The following is a 23,128-nucleotide window of genomic DNA, read 5'->3' as shown; positions in this document are numbered from 1 at the left end:
GGGGGGGCCCCCCCCCCCCCCCCCCCGTGCCTATCCTCTACTATTTCTAGTCCACAACTTCCCAGAAAGGAGCCAGAGAGGCCACATAAGTAAGAAGTGAATTGGCCGGTGCTTGCTTTCTGAAGCGGTCAGAAGCAGATGAGCATTTTGCAGTGAATATCCTCTAAACCAGATAATTGCCATTCACTGTTCTGAACATCTTGGGATCTAAGGCATGAAATGGAATTTGCACTAAAAATGTATCACACATTTCCTGTCCTCTGGAACAAAGTTGATATCATAAAACACAAAGGTTTTATTTATTAGTTTGCCAGTAGAGAAACAAAAATATGGTGTTTCTATCTGCGGTTAAAAGGAATTTACATTGTCACATCAAATCCTTTCCCTCATTTTTGAGTATAACATTTTAAAAGAGTCTTCAGTGAGTGTGATAGTTTTCTGTGTCTGTTTGCCTAGGTTATAGTACCTAGTTATTCAGTGAAACACTAATCTGAGTGTTGCTGTGAAGGTATTTTGGGAATGTGGCTAACATCTACAATCAATTGGTTTTAACTAAAGGAGATTACCCTCAATAATGTGGGTGCACCTCATACAATCAGTTAAAAGGCTTTAAGAGGTAAAACTGAGTTTTCCCGGAAAAGAAGAAATTCTTTCTCAAGACTTTAGCCTTAACTCCTGCCTGGGTTTTCAGCCTGCAGACCTGCCTCATTGATTTCAGACTTGCCAGCCCCCATCATCATGTAACCTAGTCCTTTTATATATGCATATACACAGATATATATACGCATACACACATATGTGTGTATATGTATATGTATATTTCTCTATCTCTTTCTATTCCCTATTGGTTCTGTTACTCTGGAGAACCCTGACTGTTGTTTCATTGATTTCAGTCTTGGCTCTTTTGTCTCATTGTGCTCCCACAGAGCACTTGGTTCAAGGCTGGACCCACGGGGGATGGAAACAAATGTGTACTGTTGCATTGATCTCTGGTCATGGGGAAGAATAACCAGTTGGGGTGGGACTCTCGGTTCCTCCATTAGGGACCATTTAAGCGCTTGACTTGACTGATTTGAGCACTCAACCTCCACAGCTTCATCCATGAAATGGAGCCTGTGTGTCCTCTCACGAGGATGATTGTAAGGTTTAACGAGATCACAGTTACAGAGCCTGGCACATAGTAGCGATTCCTGGATTCCTGGTTGCTTATGTTGAGCAATGATAATTAGAAGAGTTTTAGACAATTAACATTTAGTAGCATAAACTCCAAAGTAAGTTAATGGTTGGGATTCAGGGCTAAAGAGTTTAAAAGGTAGTGAAGTATGAGATATTGAAAGGATAGGAATGTTGGGGAATTATAGATGTAGCACTCTTTTTGTTTCGTAGGTAAGACATTTTGTATGGAAAAATGAGTTGGCTCTAGCAACTGAATCGGAACATTAACTATCACAGTCCCGGTCTCTCCCATTTCCCCACCCCTGTCCCCTTCTTCCTTTTCCAAATGATCCTTTTGAATGGCTCCCAGTCTTCTTCACAGACTTAACCCAATTTTCCCATACTATGGGAACTCTGTTAGGTCTTCAGCCCACCAATAGGTTTATTGGGTTACTTGAACATTGTCCACCTGGGGCACACTGGGTCCCTTGCAGGTTCTTACCCCAGCCTGTGGGTGTTGAGCTTCAGGATTATAGGGGCTTTACTGTGGACATACAACATGCTGGTCACTGAGTCAGCTCTGACCCTGGGTCTCATTTATCTTCTTCTCAGTAACCCTGCAGAATTTGTATTACCTACATTTTATAAAGGAGAGGGAGCAGAGGTCTGGGAAGATCGAAAGGCTTGCCTAAATACCCTATTGGTTACATGGTGGCAGAACTATGACATGAAGCCCAGTACCCCTTGCACCCAATCTTAGGCTTTGTTTTGGGGCAAGCTTTTGGCAGTGAGCTTTGTCCACATGGCTTATCTGGAGACAGCTACATCTCACTTCTGTAAGATTACACAATCTTCCAGTGTACATTTCTCCCTAGCTTTGCTCCTGGCTCACATGCCACCACCAGATGGGATAATGACATGCGGTTCATCCCCAGGCTGGAGTAAGGACTTTAAGGGAACCACACTCCTAACAATTGAGTATTCATGGGTGGAAAATGACCAACAGAAGGGAAGAAACCATAGGAATGGTGTATAAATGGATCAGTAGATGGATATAAGGAAAGGATATAGGAAGAGAAAGAAAGCAACGTGCTACCCCCACTGAAAGCACCTATCACACAGTTAAGGATTACCAACTGAGTCATCTTTTTTTCAAATGCTTTTTAAACCCAACTAAAGCAGTGAAATGTAACTCTCATCTTCTGTGAATATTTGCATGTATGAGTCACACACATGGGATTTGTATTTAAAACTCTCTAATTGGTACCTCTAGCAAGTAAGATACATTGCCTCTAATTAAGTGATGGCAAATGTCACAGTGTGATTTGGGAGCCACACCCTCTTTCTATTTGGGTGCTGGAGGAATACCTGCTCACTGCAAGCACAGTGCTGCTTACGGCTTCAGGCACTGGAGGTGCCAGCAGCGCAGAGGTGTGCTCGCTTTATTTACCACTGTGCTGGCCACTGTGTTAGGTCCTGTGGATATCATCATGACTAGGATGCTGCCTCTCCCTAAAGAGGGGTAGGGAAACAGCTAATGGTGACTTAGCTGTAGCACTTGGACCTGTAGCATGAGATTAGATGGTGCAGGGTGTTGTGGGGTGCAGAGGAGGGCAATTGGATGAGGTGGGCTGGAGATGAATCTGGAAAGATACACAAGCACAGCCAGGAGAAAGAAGAGGAGAGGAGTAGACGGCACAGTGAGGGCAAAGGTGTGGGTGACCAGGGGGCTGGTGCCTTTGCAGAACTTCATCTCATCTTGCACTTGAAGGCAGGATTACTACTGATGGATCCTAAGCCTGGAGGCGCAGGATCAGATTTGCCTATAGGTAGGCTGACCTCTCACCTAGACAGGGATCCCGTCCTACCCACTTTGGAACAAGGAATAAAAATACTTTTAAAAATGCAATTACAAGAATTATAATTAGGAATCATTTTATTATAAGAATAGATACTCTGCTCAAACTATTAAAAATAGAAAAAAAGACATTGGTGACTGGGCAGAAAAATTGAAAAGTTTCACTCGGCAACTTCAGACACCCCACAGCAAGCCGAGGAGGTTGTCTGCTGGACAGCCAGAGTGGGTGGCCAGCCTCTACCTCCTGCAGCTGCTCAGGGCCCTTCTCTTTTCTCTGCTTCTTGGCTCCCAGATCCTGTCTCCTGGTACATTAGCATTCTCTGATTTTAATGGCTTCTCAGCTTCCCCTAAACTTTCAGTGATCATTGCATGAATGCCAGCCCCAACTCCATATGAACTTTTATCTCAAGTGTCCAACACCAAATAAATGATAAGTTCTGGGCGTGCCTCCTAAATAAAAGTTGAAAGATCCAACCAATTGGCCCCGCCTACTCCACTCATTGCGGTGAATAGTCCCCCTGGTCTAAATACCTCGACCAGGGCATCCGGTCAGAAAGGGGAAGATGGGCATCACAGGCAAGAGACCAGCCTGACCCCAAGAATGACCTATTTACTGGGGTGTAAGTTAACTTCTCTAGACCATTTTGTAATTGGTATAGTATTTTTATTTTACTAACAATTCACTTTTACCCAGAGGGAAGTATTGGAGTTCTGGGGGTCAACTTTAGGATGAGAATAGAAAGATTCAAAGAATAAATCATCGGTTGCTTGGCCCTGCTGCTTGGATTGAGTGTTAATGCATTTTTCAGAGGTGGAAGCAAAGAGAGGGAGGCAAGGAGTGCTCCTGAGAGTGCGTCTGCACTCTAGTTAAAGACACATTGGGTGGCAAGACCTAATTTCTCTGTAAATGGAGCAGAAATATCACACTGATGTTTCCTCTGTATGAGTGCAAAGATACAGGCATTTTTCCAGATGCTGAAACAGCATGGGAAAGAGGCAAGACAGAGGCAAGAAGCAGTCCTGAGGGGGCATGATATGACAGAGTTCAGCCTCAGGAAGAGTTGTGTTGTGAACAGGGACTTTATCTTGTGAAGAACTGATAAAAAGTCAGTTCCTCTGAAGTTAATATCCGAAAGTAGTAGAGTGTGAGCTGACTGGCCTCGGTCTGTTGGAACAAAAAGGCAGAACCGTTGTCAGGGGAGGGAACAGATTGCACGAAGAACAACAGCCAAGGCACAAGCATTGATATCTATTGCTTCTTTCTAGAAAGGAGATGGTTCTCTGACTGTGGCATGTAGAAGTGGCTTCTGGAAGGATGTGTACATGCCAATAAGCCCTGAGTGATGTAGATACTATCCCTCAGTCCAGACTTTTGGCTGGACTTGTCCCTCAAACTTTGTTCTCAGCTAAATCTAACTATTTACATTTCCCCTGTGGTGCACCGGGTGCTTCTACCATTCGTTTTTGCCCATGCAGTGTCCTCTGCCTTGGACTCCCACATCCTTTATCCCTGCTTAGTTCCTACGGCTTATGACTTGGAGTCTACTGTCTTCAGGAAGTAATTCTCGATTACCACGATTGGATTAGTGCTTCTCCTCTCTTGTTCACAGGTCTCTGCTTTTCCTTTGCTTGTCTGTCTCTTACCATACCGGTTATCATAGGCCCCTCTGCAGTCTGAGGGTCCCTCGATGATAAGAACTTTGTTCTTACCACATATTTATGACCACATTATAAATTATATGTATGACATACATATAATGAAATCCAACCTTTTAAAATGTGCAGATTGCTAAATTTTGCCAAAGGCACACAGAAATATAAACACCACAACAATCAAGATACAGAACAGTACCATCATCCCAAACTCCCCTTGTGCACCTTTACAAGCAAACCCTACCCCATCCCCAGACCCTGGCGACTGCTGATCCATAATCTGTCCTTATACTTTGGCATTTACTAGAATGTCATATGAATGGCATCAAATAGCATGTAGTCTTTTGTGTTTGACTTCTTTCGCTTCATTTCACCAGAGAAGTGGTTTGGATATTCAGCCATTCTGTTGTATGGATCAGTAGTTGATTTCTTTTTACTGCTCAGTAGATGTCCATTATATAGATACACTGCAGTTACCCATTCACTAGCTGATGGCTGTTTTATTTTCTAGTTTGGTACTATTCTGAATAAAGAATCTGTAAACATTTACATACAAGTCTTTTGGATAATTTATGTTTTTATTTCTCTTGGGTAGGTTCTAGGAATGGAATTACTGAGTCATTTTATAAGAAATTGCTAAACTATTCTCCAAAGTAACTGTATTATTTTACATTCATACCAGCAGTGTACGAGAGTTTCAATTACTACACATCTTCATTAGGACTTGGTATTATCAATCTTATTTTAACCATTCAAGTGGTAGTATGGTGACTTCCAATTGTGGCTTTGACTTACATACTCTTGCTAACTACCAATGTTGAGCATCATTTCATGTTCTTATCTCCTCAGGTATAGGTCTGTTCAAATTTTTACCCTTTTGTTTTTTACAGTTTATTTTTATCATTATTAAGTTGCAAGACTTCTTTGCCCTTCTTTTTCAAAATTGTTTTGACTATATCAGTTATTTAAATTGTATATAAATTTTAGGATTACCTTATCCATTAAAAACCCTATTGTTCTGGGTTGCATTGATCAACTAGGGAAAATTTTATGTTTAATTATATAAAGTCTACTGAAGCGTGAACACTGTCTCCATTAGGACTGCTTTAGGTGTTCTTTAAATTCTTTAAGCCATTTCTTGGAGTCTTCTGTGTATGAATCCTACATGTGTTTTGTGAAAGTAATTCCTAAGTATTTGTTGGTTGTTGATATTATCATATTAGTATTTTTAATTTAAATTTTAATTAGTTTACTGCTAGTACATAAAAATGTAATTGATTTTTATATATGGACTTATTATACAGTGGTTTTCCTAAACTAACTTACTAGTTCTAGTAACATTTTAGTGGATTCCATAGAATTTGCTTCATTAAGGATCATGTTTTCTGCAAAACAAGACAATTTTACATTTTAATTTCCAATGTCATTTTTTCCCTTGCTTTATGGAGTGGGTTAGACACTCTAGTACAATGTGAATAATACAGTACAAGGTAAGAGTGAACATCCTTGTGTATTCTTTCTGTTCTTGGGAAGAGAGCGTTTACTCTTTAGCCATTAAGGATGATGTTAGCCATGGGTTTCTACAGAAGTTTTTTACCAGATTGAAGAAGTTCCCTTCTATTCCTCATTCACTGACTGTTCTGATTATAAATGGATGCTGAATTTTGTCAAATGTTTCTTTCAGGGACTTCTTCCCCAATTTACCCCCCATGCTTGAGCTGTGTTTGCGTATTTTAGGTGCCCCATAAATATTTGTTAAATGAATGGAGCTGGGCTAAATACCTCCTTGAATGTAAGGCCACACGTTAGCCACTCAGAAGCATAAGATGAGCTTAGGGGAACTTAATATTTGAATGCCTATTCATGTCAGACATACTAGATTTGCCTAAATGATCTCATGCAATTTTTACAACATTCCTATGAAGTATTTCCATTTTGCAAATGAGGGATGAGTAATAGAATGATTAAAAAGTTGTAATATGACTGGGGAGGGAAAAGGTCCTGTGTTTTATAATTCAATAGAATGAAAAAAGATAATTATTATGTTCAGGAAACAAAGAATATACAAAGGAGGATGGTTTCAAATATGAAGCCAGTTAAAATAGAGTGTGATTTGGTTATCTGATGGCGTGAAAGGATCAAGAGTCCAGTCGGTCTGGGTACAAAGAATGTCATCAGTGGAATGGCAGTTGAACTGTTAAGAAGGAAATGCAATCCTTTGATTGCCATGAACAAAAGCCTCATAGTCAAAATAATGTATATTTAAGTTATCAGTGTGCAGCCCTGAGGATTTGATCTATAGACAAAGCAAAGAAGATGTAATTTAGCTTCACATCAAAAAGCAAATGTTTGTCAACCTTGACAAGGAAACAGGAAAGATTCGAAGGAAGTTAGAAGGCGGGAGACAAATGTGGAAATTGTAGGGATGTCAGTACTCCAAAAAGGGAACATTTAAACTCATCTAAACTTCAGTTGCTCACCTGCAAAATGGAGGATAAAATCTTATCTAATGGGCTGTGGTGAGGATTAATGAATGTAGGTAAAATGCCTACTATGTGATAGGTACACAACTAACTGTACTGATGAGAAGAGAAGGGCAGGCCTATGGATAGAAGGAAATAAACCCGTCCTCACTCATGATGGAAAACCTCAACTCTGAGGTCTATAAGTCACCTCCCTGCTGACACTCTTCAAAGAGCAGTGGTCAGTCTGACTAATGAAAGGTCAGAGGCTGTGTGAGGTGAAGGTGGGAAGTCTGAATAATCAAAGGTCAGAGGCTGTGTGTCCATTGTAGGGCATCTGGATGACACAACAACCCTGTGAGTGGAGTCATTTCCCCCTTTTTCCGGTTCAGGGAGTGGACAGTCTGAGTGGCCAACTGACTCCCCCAGAGGTAGCCGTGAAGTGGCTAAGCCAGCCCTGAAACCCGGCAACTGTGGCTCTAGATTCCATTATCTGCCATCGAGTCAAGCGGCACAGTGAATCTGAAACACTGGATGAGCTTATGGCGTATCCTCTATACACATTTCTAATGAATAGGCCCCTAGGTTTAATTAAAGGGGAAAAAAGATTAATTGTTTCTCCCAACAGCTGCAAATTATTTACATTGCATTTGTGTTGATGGCTAATAAAAGAGCAAAGGCGTGCGGAGACAACCCAGGGTGGCTGTAATTCTTCCATGGTCCATAATGAAGAACTGGTTTGAATGCCAGCATGTAAGCCCGGAGGAGCCTGCTGTCCCATTCAGACCCGCAGTGGGCAGAGCCGCTCTTTGCCCTGGGCATGATCCAATCTGCAGAAATGGCTCTCAGGCGCCAAGACCTGAGAAGAACAGGCATATGTCCCTGTTCCACTAACTTGCCTCGTGGTTAGTTCATGATTGTTGTGAAATGGGTGGGAATGAGCAAAAAGGTGGGCAGGTTGAGTCTACCACCAATCCTGAGGCAACTCTTAACTGACGTTTTGAAGCATGCTGGTATAGAAAAGGGACTGGAGCCTACTGCAACAGAGCTGTTTTCAATTTTATAAGCTCTTGCTTTGTGGTACCCACTGAAAATTATACACTATGATATGCATATATATTTTAATATGTGTTATATATTATAATGTGTGTGTGTATTATATTGATATGTGTATGTGCACATGTATGCGCTCTTTGGATCTCACCATGCATGAGAGAGTTTTTTGTCTTCCCACTTATTAGTTTTCAAGCCTGTAGCCATCCTGGGAAAGTCACGCCTTGAGAAAGAAGTTCTTCATCATTTTCATAATGATCACGCCTACCTCTTAGGTCCCTGTGGGGGCATTACATATGTGACCATATCGTTCAAACTGTGAAGCAGGGTGTGAAGACTGGCATCAGAACAACTCTGATTATTCTAGGGCTCCCTCTAACCTGTTATTTTGTTTCTTAAGTACCTACTATGCCCTCAGACTTGTGGGAGTGAATGTGGGTGGGGGAATAAAAGACGAACTAAGGAGATCACAGTTGAGGAATCAGGTTAATATTTCAGGAGGTTATTCTTAGTGCCAGTGTAGAGGACGAATTGGAGTGGGTTGGACTTCTTACTGGAAGACCAGTCCGAAGGCCACGGCAGCCATCCAGAGTGAGGATGGCAGGCCGGAACAAAAAAAGGAGATGGAATTGACAGACCCGAGGTATTCACATAGGAATATTACACCAACCCTAGCACAAGTCTTATTTAAATTCTCTACCTTTCATGTGTGCCTGTTGATCACAATTATCTTGTATTTCCTTGCTAGGCCTGCCTTAACAAAGTACTGCTAACTGTATGGCTTAGAACAATAGAAATCTATAGTCTCACAGTTCTGGAGGCCAGAAGTCCAAAATCAAGTTGTTGGCAAGACCACGCTTGCTCTGAAGTTGCAAGGGAAAGATCTGTCCCAGGTGTCTGTAGTGGCTTCTGGTGGTTGCTTGGCTGGTGGCAAAGTCACATGTATGCATGCCAGTCTCTGTGTCCAAATTTCCCCTTTTTATAAGGACATCCTTCATTTTGGTTTGAGGCCTGCTCGAACGACCTCATTTTAACTTGATTTCCCCGATAAAGACTCTCTCTCCACTTAAGGTTACATTCCAAAGTACTGGAGGTTAGGACCTCAACCTATCTTTTTTTTTTTCTTTCGAGGCCATGGTTCATATATATGTATGTATTTTAAGTGTGTTAATTTTCCATTAGATAATATATAATTCACCTGGTCAAATTACTGAAGAACAACTCAAATTGCTTAGGTAATTTAGACCACTAAGGTAGACATGTTTTTAAATAAGAAAGTATTAAAATGTCTATTGTATCTTTACACATATGTTGGTACATATACAGATATGTATGTATATAAAATGCAGTAATAATTTGTGATGATGGACCAGATTAGGTTGAGGTCAGAAATTCCAGCAAACAGCCATGATCTGCTAGTCATTGATGATAATGGGCATTAACCCTGAAATATTTATTAATAGATAGTGGCATTGAGAATTAAGGCTTTTAGTCAGTTTTTAAACAGTAGCTATCTACACTGGGTATCCAGGCATAAAAATAGTGGGATTTGGGTACATTGAAGATCCATGGTCTTAGAGCCCAAAAATGTGTTTGAGTTCTGCCCTAACTTTCTGTGTGCTTCATGTGAATTGTTGAAGTTCTCTCTGAACCTCACTTCTCTGAAGGTTCCTTGGGTGTAAAATGGGACCAACATGCTCTTTGTCTCTCATGCGGTTGTTGGATGAGAGCCTATGATGACAAATATGCAATGTTAATAATATTATTATGGATTAGCTATTCAAGTGGTGATCATAAAAGTCAATCTGTTTTGTGTTTCCATTGTGTTCTAGTCAACAAGCACAAGCCGTGGATCGAGACCTCATATCACGGAGTCATAACTGAGAACAATGACACAGTGATTTTGGACCCACCACTTGTAGCCCTGGATAAAGACGCACCAGTTCCTTTTGCAGGTGAGATGATGGCTTATTATGGTTGCGCTTAACCATCTTTGAGACATGTCAGGAAGCTGCCATGGAGCTCAGCCTCAGGCTGTCTATAGCTCTTGTCAGCCCCTGGGCATCTCCTCATGATCAGCCTGTGGTTTCAAAGCTCTATGCCTCTTCCGACTTCAGGTGTGGTTCTCATTTCTGATTCACAGTTTTTTCTTTGGCATTTCCTCCAGTGCATGACTCTTATTTCTTCTTCTAAGTGATGGTATATTGCTGACGTGGCCTCTGGAGTTGGAAAAGCTGGGCTAGTAAGGTCCATAGGGGAATTTTCCTTCTAGAAAGATGACTTCTAGACAGATTAAGTGTGTGACCCACCGTCCCCACTATCCATATATCATGGACAGGTGAAGACTTATAGTTTGGTAGATTGGCAATAGACAAGGGAAAGAAATAAAGGACTGGGAAATATTTGCTAAGGATAGGAGAGGGTTGTGTCCTTGACTTCACAGTGGGTGTGGCTTTTGGTGGAGGAATTAAAAGAGTGCCATTTTGCCCTCTGCAGCTTGTGGCTAGAGAGTCTTCTCATTAACATCAAGATGATGACTACTCCTTTTTCTAACCTTCTGTAAGGACAGGTCTCTGGACTGGTGTGTGAAGAATATGGCTATATCTCCCGTTACTTCCCATTCTGGCAAAGAGAAAGGGGTGGCTGAAGGTAGGGGGAGGAGGGAATAGACAAAGAATTTCTGAAGATGCCTGCATCATGAGTAATATGGTTAACATTTTATAACTGTCAGGAGAAAGACAGGAAATTTAATGAAGGTTTTCAAGATTTCTAGAAGATTGCTTTATGATAGATGGGTGCCAAGCTGAGGTTTTCACCATGATGAAGTCTATTTTTTCTGACAGTTTGTCTGCTACCTTATGAGCTACTTGGGCAGAAAAAATTGGCTCTTTCACATTTCTAAGAGATAAGCTCTATGAACGCCCCTTTTTTTTTTCATTCCAGAACATTGTAAAGTAAGGAACGGAGGGGTGGGTTCAATGGAGAAATTCAGCGTTATGTGAAGATAAACCGATAAGCATTCTTGCAGAGACTAGGGGAGATACTCTTGACTCTAAGAAGAAAGCTTTATTTTTATTTCATGTTAGACTGATAACTACCAAGGGCACCTAACTGTGACTTCCATAGTGTTTAGAGTTAGGATATTTCCATACATCTTCCAACCGTCCTCAGAGACCCCAGCTTAACCAAATTCTACTTGGAAGTGTGAATCCCTTGCTGTTTTCTCCACAAAAGAAGGAGTTATATTTCCCAGACATACTTTGCCAGCCTGAGGCTATTCTAATGTATCTCCTTCTTGGACATAACTAGATGATATTGAGGTTAATCAGCAATTCTCAATCTCCTAGAAATGAGATTTTAAAACAAACACTAGCAAAAATGTTTGGGTTATGGAAATATTTCACTTGGTATGCACTGTGTGCTTATCAAAATAGAGACAATATTTAAGAAATGGGAGACTGAGTGTCAGAAGGTAGGATTCTGGTTTATCTTGATGAATCAGATAGGAAATGCAAAGCTGAGTCACGGCTTCCCTCTCTGGGCTGAGCAAGTGCTCCTGGCGTCCCTCAGCCCTTTCTCTGCAGGCTGTGTGCACAGATCCTCCCCCCAAGCAGGTCCTCTCGTTCACCTTTCAAGTGTGTGACTCTTTAAAACATAACAGAAAAAGCCAATGACATATTAAGCAGGAAGTAAATGTGTGCCATTAAGTTCCTTGAGTGTAGTGAGTCTAACATTTTAAAAGATGAGGGATGTGTTTGATTCTTTATCATGTTCTCATCAGGATTCTTCTACCCTGTTCTCATCTAATAGTGAACTAGGAAGCGGAAGTTGTTAAATAAACTGTTATACTGAAAAGTTACAAGCTCTTTAATGTACAGACCAAAATGGGGTGGGGGTAGGGGGCAGACAGTTTAAGCAAATCTGATATTTGGAAGTTTGGATTTACAAAAGATTACTTCTCCTCCTGGGTTTATGGGATTGCAGGACAATTAATAATTTCACCTGAAGATTCACCAAAGTGTTTCATAAACCACAAATCCATTAAATGCCTTTAAACTTGTATTTGTATTTTGACCATCTGATGTGCCCACTGGTTTTCAGGCACATCTTGAAACTCAGATTTCCTTCTAAGCCAAGCCCTGAGTGGTTATTCCCATCCTCAGAAAATTTCTATGCTCCTTGATATGTGCAGCTGCATAAAAACAAATCTAGCTTAATGCATCAAAATATAATCTTCCAAGCTCTTCAGGGTAAAAAATAAAGGTGCTTTTACGAATGGTCAAAGCTATTTTTCTCCGTGTTATTTATGATCAGCTCTAAGACAGGACACAAGCACTCGCCATCCATCCAGGCTGCAGACATTTATTTTAAAACATTTATCTTAAAAAGAAAATACTGAAGATTTATTTCAGATCCCTATCATTCTCATAAAATTGAAAAATTCATATCTGCCAGCTCCATCAGTTCTCGAAGTCAACTGCAGCTTTTAGTCCGCCCTTATCAACTGTGCATGCATTGTGTGGCAGTTTTTCTACCCTTTTCCCACTGGTCTTTATTTCCAATTTAGCCTGTGAGGTGAGCCATAAGCTTGCTGGGAGATGGTTCCATCCGTAACACGTTTTGCTCTGTCTCATTTCTTTTGTGATTTTCCCCCTTTGAAAAAAATTTTAGAAAAATCCACATTCAAAAAATTACTCATTTAAGTGAAAGTCATCATTGCATTTTGCATATAATTGCAAATTCAGAGATGTATTATAGCTTTTACTGCATATTTCCTGATTATGATAATAAGTGTTTATTGTGGAAAATGTGAAAAATATAGTGAAACACAAAAAGGTGTCATTTTTCTACTCTTTTTTTTCAAAAATTGTAATTCCTCCTCACACTCAATATTAACAACTTATTTTTCTCACTAAACTAATGAAAATATACCATTTCAGTAAATATTAATTCTACAACTGATTAAATGGCTACATGATGTCCTTCTCAATGAATATGCTGTAGTTTACCATTCTTTTTTCTTCTAGCTTCATTGAGATATAGTTGACATATAACATTGTCTAAGTTTAAGGTGTACAGTGTATTGATTTGATAAACATCTATATTGCAAAAATGATTACCACCATAGTGTTAGGTAGCATCTCCATCATCTTATATAATTACAGGTTATTTTTTGTGGTGAGAATGTGTAAGATTTATTCTCTTAGCAATTTTCAAGGATAATACAGTCTTAACTATAATCACCATGCTGTACATCAGATCCCCCAAACTTATTCATACTATAACTGAAATTTTCTACCCTTTGGCAACACCCCCCTGTTTCCCTGCCCCGTAACTACTGTTCTACCCCCTGTTTCTGAGTTTGGTTTTCAAAAGCTGATTCCACATATAAGGGAATCTACATATAAGTGATATCACATATGTGATGTAAGTGATTCCACATACAGATTTCATATATAAGTGAGATTATGCAGTATTTATCTTCTGTGTCTGGCTAATTTCACTGACCATAATGTCTTCAGGGTCTATCTGTGTTGTCACAAATGCAGGAATTTCTTCTCTCTCATGGCTGAAGAATACTCCATTATATATATATGTAATATATTTATAATACTCCATTTATATATATAAATATATGCCATATATATATATATATACTACATCTTTATTAATTTATCAATTTATCCACTGACAGACAGACATGTTGTTTCCATATATCTCTTTGAAATCCTGATTTTATTTCCTTTGGATATATATACAGAAGTAGGATTGATAGATCATATGATAGTTCTATTTTTAACTTTTTGAGGAAACTTCATATTGTTTTCATAGTGGCTGCACCAGTTTACATTCCCACTAACAGTACACAAAGCTTCCCTTTCTCTGCATCCTCGCCAACACTTAATCTCTTGTCTTTTTGATGATAGCCATTCTGATGGGTATGAGGTGATAGGCAAATAGTCTGTCATAATTCTTTTTTGTTATAATGTGTCTGCATTTCTGATTCTATCATTTGGATGGATTTCCAGAATTGGAATTAACTGGTCAAACATTTTAACGTTCTGGAAATAAGTTCAGTTCCTTTCCAGAATAATTGTATGAGCCTGCGGTCCTCTTCTTACCACTCTAGTCTCATTCCCTGGCCCCTTTATGGCTTGTTCCAATGGTGAGATTTAGTGACAATGGGGTGGAATCACCAATGACATTAGCCTCACCATCTTCACCTATAAAATAATATAAGCTCTCCAAGGTGGTTGTTTTGATTAAATATAAAGAATGTCTATGATGCATCTTCTAATGATTCAAGATACAATAGAAGCTTAATAAATTTGAGGGTTTTTTCCATATCCTCTTCTCTGCCCATTTCATAGCAAGGTAACTCAGCTCAGAGAGGGCCCAGGCATCGCGGGGCAGGCCAGCCATGGGGCTGGGGCTGGAGCCCAGGACGTCTCACCACTTGCTCTGAGTTCTTTTTCCGGTGAGGTTGCCTTTTGATCCCTGTCCCAGATGATTACTAGAGGTGTCAACCTCCAGTCGGTGAATCATCCTCTCCCAGACCTCAGTCAAGTCCATTAGACCTAACTCAGTTCTCAACCCAGTGTCTGAGCCCAGTGGACATGACCTTCTTAGAGAATCAGATCCAGAAAAATCCTTGAGTAATAATGAAAATCCTGTCCATTGAATCGCAAAAAACATGATAATGAAAGCAAGGTGGGTACACTGTGAACTTATTAATATCTACATGAGCCCCACTGAGGCCTCTTAGGAAACTGTGGAGACTTTTAAATTTGAAGGGAATTAGATTGCCTTTCAGAGATAATAGAACTGTTCATTTGTCTACATTGGGTCAGTATGGACTTGTCTTTTGTAAGGACAGGGCAGCAGAGAATGATCAGGCATAATTGGCTGGCTTCTCAGGCTGGGTGACTCTCTGAAGGCTGCTAGAAAATTGCCCCGGACGTGATTTGGCCTGTTTGGATCAGCTCGTAGCAGAAGAGTCTCCCCTCTCTGTGGTTAACTCCATTTGCCCTACTTGTGCTATGTAGCATCTGTTCGCCCATTTGTCCCCTTATCTTTGAACCTGCCCAGGGCCATTTCTGTGCTTTGGGCCCTCAGGACCCTGATGGCAGCGGTTCTCTCCGAAGGCTTGTGCAGCCCCTGTGTCTTACGGTGGGAAGGGAACACAGAGTGTGAACAGCCACAGACTTTGATCAGATACACATTACTTTATATTTACCTTCTGCCGTTTACTAGCTGTTCAATCTCAGATAAGTTACTGAGCTCCTCTGGGGGGCAGTCCCCTCATAATCAAAATGTGGGTAAACACAGTATCTACATCTGGGTTAATGTGGATTAAATAAAATACTAATGCCCCATGCCTAGAGCGCTCCCTGGAAACCAGTTGATGTCCAGTTTGTCACAGTTCTGATAATCCTAGCAATGGTAATAATGAAAGTAATCAAATTAGGTATAATTCTTAGTGTCACCAATAAGCCACAGTGTTTTATTTATTTTAGGCTGATTATAATGATGGAATTATAATCTGTGCTAATGATAGTAAAGAAAGGAGAAGAGTGAGTTTGGTGTTTGTTTTAATTCGGTCACCCATGCTGCTATGCTTCCTAGACTGGTTATGTGGCAGTATCAGAACAGTCAGTTACATAACGTAGGGAAGGTGGTTTGTGAATTGTGCAGAGCTCTGTAAATCTTCGGTGGGAGTATATTTCCTTACATTCCACCTATAATATATCCCTGTGGGGTAATCATTAGTTGCAAGATGCACATTCAGATTACTGCAAACCATATGCTCTTTTATTACAGATACCCACCCACCCACCCAACCACACACACACACACACATCAGCCACAGCACACACAAGGTTATATCCAAGCCTCCCACCAACCCTTTGGAACAAGGTCAGCTATCATGATTCTGTCTTGCCAATGAGGACATAGAGACTTAAAAAAAAATTGAGAAGCTATTCAGGGCTCCCTAGCTGAGGATGGCCCTGATCACTCAATCCCAGACGTGCAGATTCCAAGTCCTGCCTTCTTTCCCCTCTGCCAGTTACCCAGTGTGGGATACATACCTCACTGGAAGTCGAAGATTTGCATGGTACCCAGACATGGGGTTAAAGAATGCTGCATATCATGCCAGGTTCTTCCCTTTGAAGTTCTTTTCCAGTCTGATGATGTCAAGGAGAAAGGCAGTTTAGGAGGCCCAGCCCCTCTCCAACGTTTGCTAATCCCTATCTCTGACAAAGAAGGAATAAGCTCCTTCTCAAAGCATTCCTTAGGCAAGCAACACTGTTGAGGTAGAATTTTGATACCATTCCGTTGGTTTTTATTTAACTTCCTTTTTCTTTTTTCTTTTCTTTCTTTCTTTTCTCTTTTCTTCTTTTTGATACAAGTATTGCTGGCTTTTCAGTTTGGGGGCTTGTTTTTTAAAATAGATTCATTTGGGTATTTTAAATGTAATTAAATAAGTAGGTAGCTCATGGCAATGGCAAATGAAAACCATGAAAGAGGCCTAGGACTGAGTATCACGTGGGACGCCATGGAATGACCACCTCTGGGCTTCATTCCCCGCCCTCAGGACCGCACACCATCTTGAGTCTGTCCTGCCGCAGGATCTCTGAGCGCTGACGCCTGTAGCCTAGGAGCCACCTACATGAGCCTCACAGTGGTTGGCGACTGTGTTCCAGGTGGTTTGTACTGGGGTCATCGTTGTGGGTCAGAGGCAGGGCGCCCCCTGGTGTCCACCCTGGTCTCTGAGCATTTACTTGGCCTCAGCCTGAAGCCAATCTGGTGGTCCTTGGAGAGAACTATGGATTCTCTGGAATCCACAGTCTGGGTAACTGCCTTGGACCTGATGTAGTTGGAATGAGGAATCACCCAGGGGATGCCCGGCTGGCTCAATCAGTTAAGAGTCTGACTTCACCTTAGATCATGATCTCCTGAGCTCAAGCCCCACATCCGTCTTTGTGCTGACAGCTCCGAGCCTGGAGCCTGCTTCAGATTCTGTGTCTCCCTCTCTCTCTGCCCCTCCCCTGCTCATGCTCACTCGTGCTCTTTCTCTCTCTCAAAAATAAATAAACATAAAAATAAAGTTAAACAGGACCAGGAAAACATGGATCAATGTCTGTTAATTTGACTACATGTGACAATTACTAAAAAGAATAAAGAATAAAACAAAATTAACCTACATTCTTAAGACGCTGCTAGACCTTTTCCTGTTCATATATAAATACATAGTTCTTACTAATTTGAATCAGTTTACTCTGTTCAGAGTCTTTGTGTTTTCATCTTTCATAGACCTTTTCCAAGCTGACTGAAATATATTTTTAAAATATTACTTACAAGTAGAGTACAAAATTATACATCATAGATCCCTACTATAGTTTATTTAACCATTCCATTATTTTTGTACGTTTGGGTTGTTGACAGTATTTTTCCACTTAAAAATAACACTGCCATGGGCAACTTTGTTTGAAATACCTTTCTTATACAAACATAGGAGTCAGGATTTCATGTTTATGGTTTAGTTCATAAACAGTAAAAAAACAGATGTGTTCTGTCTTCAGTGACAGATTGAGATTGTGTTGTCAGATGTTTTTGCCGATATGATCTGTGATCGCCCGATTTCCGAGCATATGGTGGGTTCTGGATAGGCAGGGGGATCGGAACAGGACTGCCTCCCACACCCATCCACAGCCTGTGGTGGAGCCCCCATCCCTGTAATGAATCCTGTCCCTCACTATAGTGACTGTCATCCGAGGGTTTCTAGTTGTAGGCAAGGTGTGATTTGACAACGCATCAGGACAATACAGAAGTTGCTTTAAAGCTGGAAAAAAAAATTCAGGATGAGGGCACATCAACCAGTAAATGAGCCAGAAGACCTGGTCACATGGGGAGGGTGGCCATGATAGCACCCATTGTAGTCCCCCTTTTCCTCCCCCACGAGCAGCAAGGCCTGTTGGTCCTCACCTCTGGTCCCAGTCCTGTTGGTGGTAGAGAGATCTGCCAGGCACACTCGGGAGAGAAAAAGACGTGGTATATCATTCACTCTGGAACCTAAGTATTGAGTTAGCTCTATTCTTGGTGCTCTTTCTTCGGCCAGTTGGGCAGCTGCCAGCCTTGACAGTGATGGAGGTATATTTGGGTCTCTTTTCTTGGTTATCCCTCCATGAGTGGTGCATTCACTCTGCTGTTTCCCCTTCACACTTTTTACCCTCCTTTCTCTCTGCTGATGGCCAAGAAGCTCAGGAGGCATATCTCAGCACTGGACGGGGCCTTCCATATATAATCCTTGTGCTCGCAGGGCCTGGGGCACAAAGCCCTGGCCTTCCTGAGTATAGAAGTAAACGCCTCTCCTGCCACGGAGGAGGTTGGCAGCCCCTTTCTATGATGGAGCTGTTCTGCTGGAGGGAAAAAAAGGCGTCTCTCCAGTTTTCTGCTGCCCATGCGTTTGGGATCTTTGCCCTGAATTTTCTTGTTAATTATCCTCTTTCTTGGCCCACCCTAGACTTTCTCTCAGTATCCCTAAACCTGTCTGTATATTGCCCGTCACTGGGACTTTTGTTGTTGTCGTTTTCACTTCTCTCATGCTGAAGGCTGTGTGTATTTTTCCTGCATGGCAACTCCGGTTAGGATGGCCCATCTCATCTGAAAAGTTGTACTGTGCACCTCTTCTCCATTATGTTCCGTGCTTAGTCCCGGAGTCTCAGCCATCTTCATGAGGACCTAGTTGCTCGGGGTTCTCCGGCAGCAGCTGAGTCCCCAGTCAGTGCAGTCGCATGACCTCCTCTCGTGCTCAGTGGTCAGAGGCAGGTGCTGAGGGGACTCCCCCTCAGGATGGCTGGAGGAGGGATTAGGGGCCAAGGTACAGAGGAAGGAGGGAAGGAGCAAGGGCTGGCTCGTCAAGGAGAAGGAAGAGTGTAGGAGTCCCAGATAAATGCTCACAGCGGGGGTCCCACCCAGTTCAAACTAATGTTTAGGGGAGAACTAGTGATTACTTGTGGGTCATTTTCCATCATTTAGGCTGAAAAGTAAGGGACATCCAGGGATTCAGGTCATGCTGGTTTGCCCAGGGCTGAGGATTTCCTGGGACATGGGACTTTCAATGCTAAAACCAAAAAGGTCCTGGTAAACTGGAGTGAGTTGGTCACCCCAGCAGGAAGGATGTGGACTTCTAGATTAGAAAGCTTGAGTACTGGAACTAGGTTGCTTGAGAAAAGCCCTTTAAGGTAAGAATTTCAAGTCTTCTGGGATTCAGAGCTAATGGCAGTATTATACTAAAACAGGGTGAAAGTGGACAATGAAATGAATAATAATAGCAGGACTGGTGCCAGCCCATATGGTAACTGCAAAAATTAGAAATAGGTGCCCTTTCTTACATATGGACACTGTCCCACACTGGAGCACACGACCTGGCAAAAGGAGAATGAGGTGGGTTTCAGCCCCTCCTGTCCCCTCGGTCATACATCCTTGTACAAAAAAACAACTTGCAACAACAGCACTGAAAATTAACTGACATTTATCAAGCACTGACTACATACCAGGCACTGTACTAGATAGTTTATACATATGATATCATTTAATTTTTACAACAGCCCTGTGAAGTAAGTACTATCATTGTTTTTTTTACAGGAGAGACTGAGGCTAAACCAGTCAGAACACAGTAGTGATGGTAAAATTATAATTTTAACCAGATGTCTCAGTTAAGGTATTGCTGTGCAAAAACGTACCCAAAACTTAGGAGCATTATGAAGCAGTCATTAATTCTTTTTTTAAGAAAGATGCTTGTAAGTTTTAGGATGGTTGTTGGACAGCTCCGCGAATGTGAGCCGGGCTCAGCTGGTCCCAGCTGGGCTCGTCCAGGTATCTGTGGGCAGCTGGTGCGTAGGCTGTGGGCTGTCTTGTCTAACGTTACCTTGGCTGGGATGACATTGTTCTCCCCCATGTGTTCTTCCAGCACGCTGGCCCGAGCACGGTGGCGGGAAGCCCGAGCAGATAGAGCACTAAGAGCACAGAGATGTGCCAGCACGTGGGCGAGCTACCTGGGACAAGTCGTTACTGTCCCACTGGCTAAACAAAACACATGGCTAAGCCCAGAGTCAGCGTAGTAGCAGACTACCAAGGGCAAAGAGGGGTGACAAGTTAGGGTCATGCGTGTGGTCATTCTATCACAGCCTGTCCCTAGGCGGAAACTATTCATACCCCTTCCTCATACAAAATATGATCCCTTTATTTTAGGATCCCCAAAAGTTGCGTCCTATAATGGCATCTGGCTTGAAGGCCAAGATTCTGTGATCTTCCTCAGATCTGGATGCAGGTCTCTTGCTCCAGAGACCTGTTAGCTAAAAGGATAAGTTATCTTCCCTGCCCCACCCCCACTCTGCAGGGAACAGGGAGACCTCAACAACCTCCCAATCAAAGAGAGGAAGAATGGGAAGCACACAGCAATCGCTGGGCTGACCTCTAGCAATCCTGATATTCTTCTGGAAAAATGTTGTCAGGTCCTTCCATTTTGAAGGCGATTTGTTCCCTGGGAGTGGCTCCCAGGCCCCTGTTCTCCATGGCTCCCTGTTAACCACCATTCCCTATCCCCATCATTTGGTTCTGCTCCATCCAAGCTAGTGGACTCAGCAGGAGTGAGCGCAAGGTCCCGGCCTCAGTCCTTGGGGACACTTCTAGCTCCATTCATCTCCCCATTAGTGTCCCTGACGCTGTTCAGCATTAGCAAAAGACAGTGGGTCAAACCTAACTCCAAAGCCAGGCTCCTCATACAATAAATCAGGGAGGAAAACGAAACAAAAAAACACACCTTTATTTGTATTGGAGAAACAATTCAGAGGACATAGGCATCAAAGCTCCAAGCCTGAACGCATCTTGGGGTATCAGTGACTCTGAATCTATCACCTTATTAGCAAATGTGATACAAACATGTTTATGGTGCTTTCTCACTCACTGCCCCTCATGGCCAAATTCTAGGCCACATGACCAGATCCCCACCCTGACTCTGATTGGCCCTGAAGTGGGAACATGGCTCAGGTCAGCCAATGAATAAACTAGTTTATTTTGAGTGCTGAGGGACCATGTGGAAGAGTGGGAATTTCAAAGGAAACTTCTGTGATAAACGCAAATCATATGATTTTGTCAGCAGACTGAGGCGAGGTCGCTGGTCCTTAGAAGAAACAGATGGGCCTGGAGGGAAGAGTCTAAGCGGTTCCTCTTGGAACCATGGCCTCCATTCCCAAGTGGTCCTTGTGTCCAGGTGACCTTGGATTTCCAAGAAATTATTCTCATTGCTGCACTTGTATCTCCACTCTCTGCTGAGCTGACTCTGTCCCTGGGAAGCAAAGAGGCCAAATGAAAACCACCCGTTAATATGGCTTTCCGTATTGAGGGCAGGGGCATTGTATGAGCTAGGGGAGAAAAACGAGCCCAAGAATGTTCAGGTAAGTGGGCTGCATAGAGAAGAATGAGCAGGGAATTTGCAAACATTGAAGAAATCCTCGTAAAAAGCCGTAACTGGTGATCATCACAGTGAAATCAATGATGATTGAAAACCAGCTCCAACTGTCAGTAATTGAACCATTTAATAGCCAAGCTTAGACAAGTTAATACCGATTCAAATCCCTTCTCCAGAAGCCATTTCCACAGCTTACAACAGTGGCCATATTGAATAGGCCTGGAATCAGAGCCCATCACAAATATTAATTATGGACATGAATTCGTAAGGTCAATGGTTTTACTTTAATAGGAATTTGGGGCCTATGAATGCAAGTCCTAAATGTCTTAGACTTGTTAGAGATTCCAAAGCAAAGAATAGGAGTAGAGCAGGCATTTTTAGTTTGTTCTGCTTGGCATCGTGTCCAGCGTGAGATTACCAAATACCTTGGCGTGAATTCAGAGCTCGATTTTATTATCTTGTAGCTGCCTGTAATCACAGATGAGGCATCAAAGGCCAGCTGTCCCCCATGAACCTTGACAGTTTATATAAACTAATTACTTTTTTATGAGCCATCCTTTCAGAGGTTTGGAGAGAGGGCCTATTAAGCCAAGTTCAATATGATCTACAAACTTTAGAAATTATTATTATTTATCTAAGTTCCAGCTAAGTGCCATGGTAAATGGCATCCTCTGTAATGGTTGGCTTGGGTGGCCATGGACTTCATTAAAATACAATACTGTGTGTTTTTTTCTCGTTCATTCTTTTTTTTTTTTTTTTTTTTTAGTGGAAAGGTAAATCCCAGTGTGGCAAGAGTTCTTTCTGTACATTAACGATACTAATAGCAAATTGTGAAGGGCAATGAAAAAACCCCACAGATTTTAAAAGTGAGGGCATATGAGCAAAAGCCCTTCTTTTGGCTCTACCAGCTTGTGGATCGCAAGGGTAAAGCTTTTTGCTCTTTGTCCCTAAGTCCATTACACAAAGAGCATTCCTTGACCCCTTCTCTTTTTGTGTGCCTCTCTCTCAGAGTCCCTCAAGAGGTGGGATAACAGATGTAACACTCACGGAAGCCTGCTTTTAGACCACCCACCCTGGCGCTGTTCCCAGGTGTCTGTCATGTTAGCATTCCGGCTGTCTGTGCCACAGTGCCTCACGGGCGATGGGCTGGTCATACCATTTGGGGGTGTTTTCTCTCTCAGCCTCTGCCACTGGGCGCTCCATCACTTCCGCCTCCAGATGCTTGCTGCTGTGATGCCTTCCTCCATGTCCGCCATGATCATGACGGGCCCCGGGTCTGCCCACATGGCACTCCCCTTCATCACCTCCCTTTCAGCCCGGGAGAAAGCGGCCTGTTTCTTCTTCTGGCCAACTCTTATTCAGCGCTTCCCACAGAAATGTTTGGACTCCCAGTGCTACCACTCTTTCTGTTTTCATAAATTCCTCCCTTTCCAGAGATGGATGGATACTCCCAGGGCATATAAGGGATGGTCT

The 23,128-nt window shown here is 42.2% G+C and overlaps 1 protein-coding gene across 1 annotated transcript in view; it reads left to right on the top strand.

The window, feature by feature from the left end:
• Window positions 1-23,128, top strand: part of CLSTN2 (calsyntenin 2) — a 589,043-nt gene that overhangs the window by 208,761 nt on the left and 357,154 nt on the right. Inside the window, exon 2 of the mRNA XM_029940160.1 lies at window positions 10,014-10,136. Within this exon, the coding sequence (XP_029796020.1) occupies window positions 10,014-10,136 (123 nt within the window). The remainder of the gene's footprint in view (window positions 1-10,013; window positions 10,137-23,128) is intronic.

Source organism: Suricata suricatta, chromosome 5, assembly GCF_006229205.1.
Source record: "Suricata suricatta isolate VVHF042 chromosome 5, meerkat_22Aug2017_6uvM2_HiC, whole genome shotgun sequence".
Classification (NCBI taxonomy): Eukaryota; Metazoa; Chordata; class Mammalia; order Carnivora; family Herpestidae; genus Suricata; species Suricata suricatta.
This window is presented reverse-complemented; position numbering and strand designations above follow the sequence as displayed.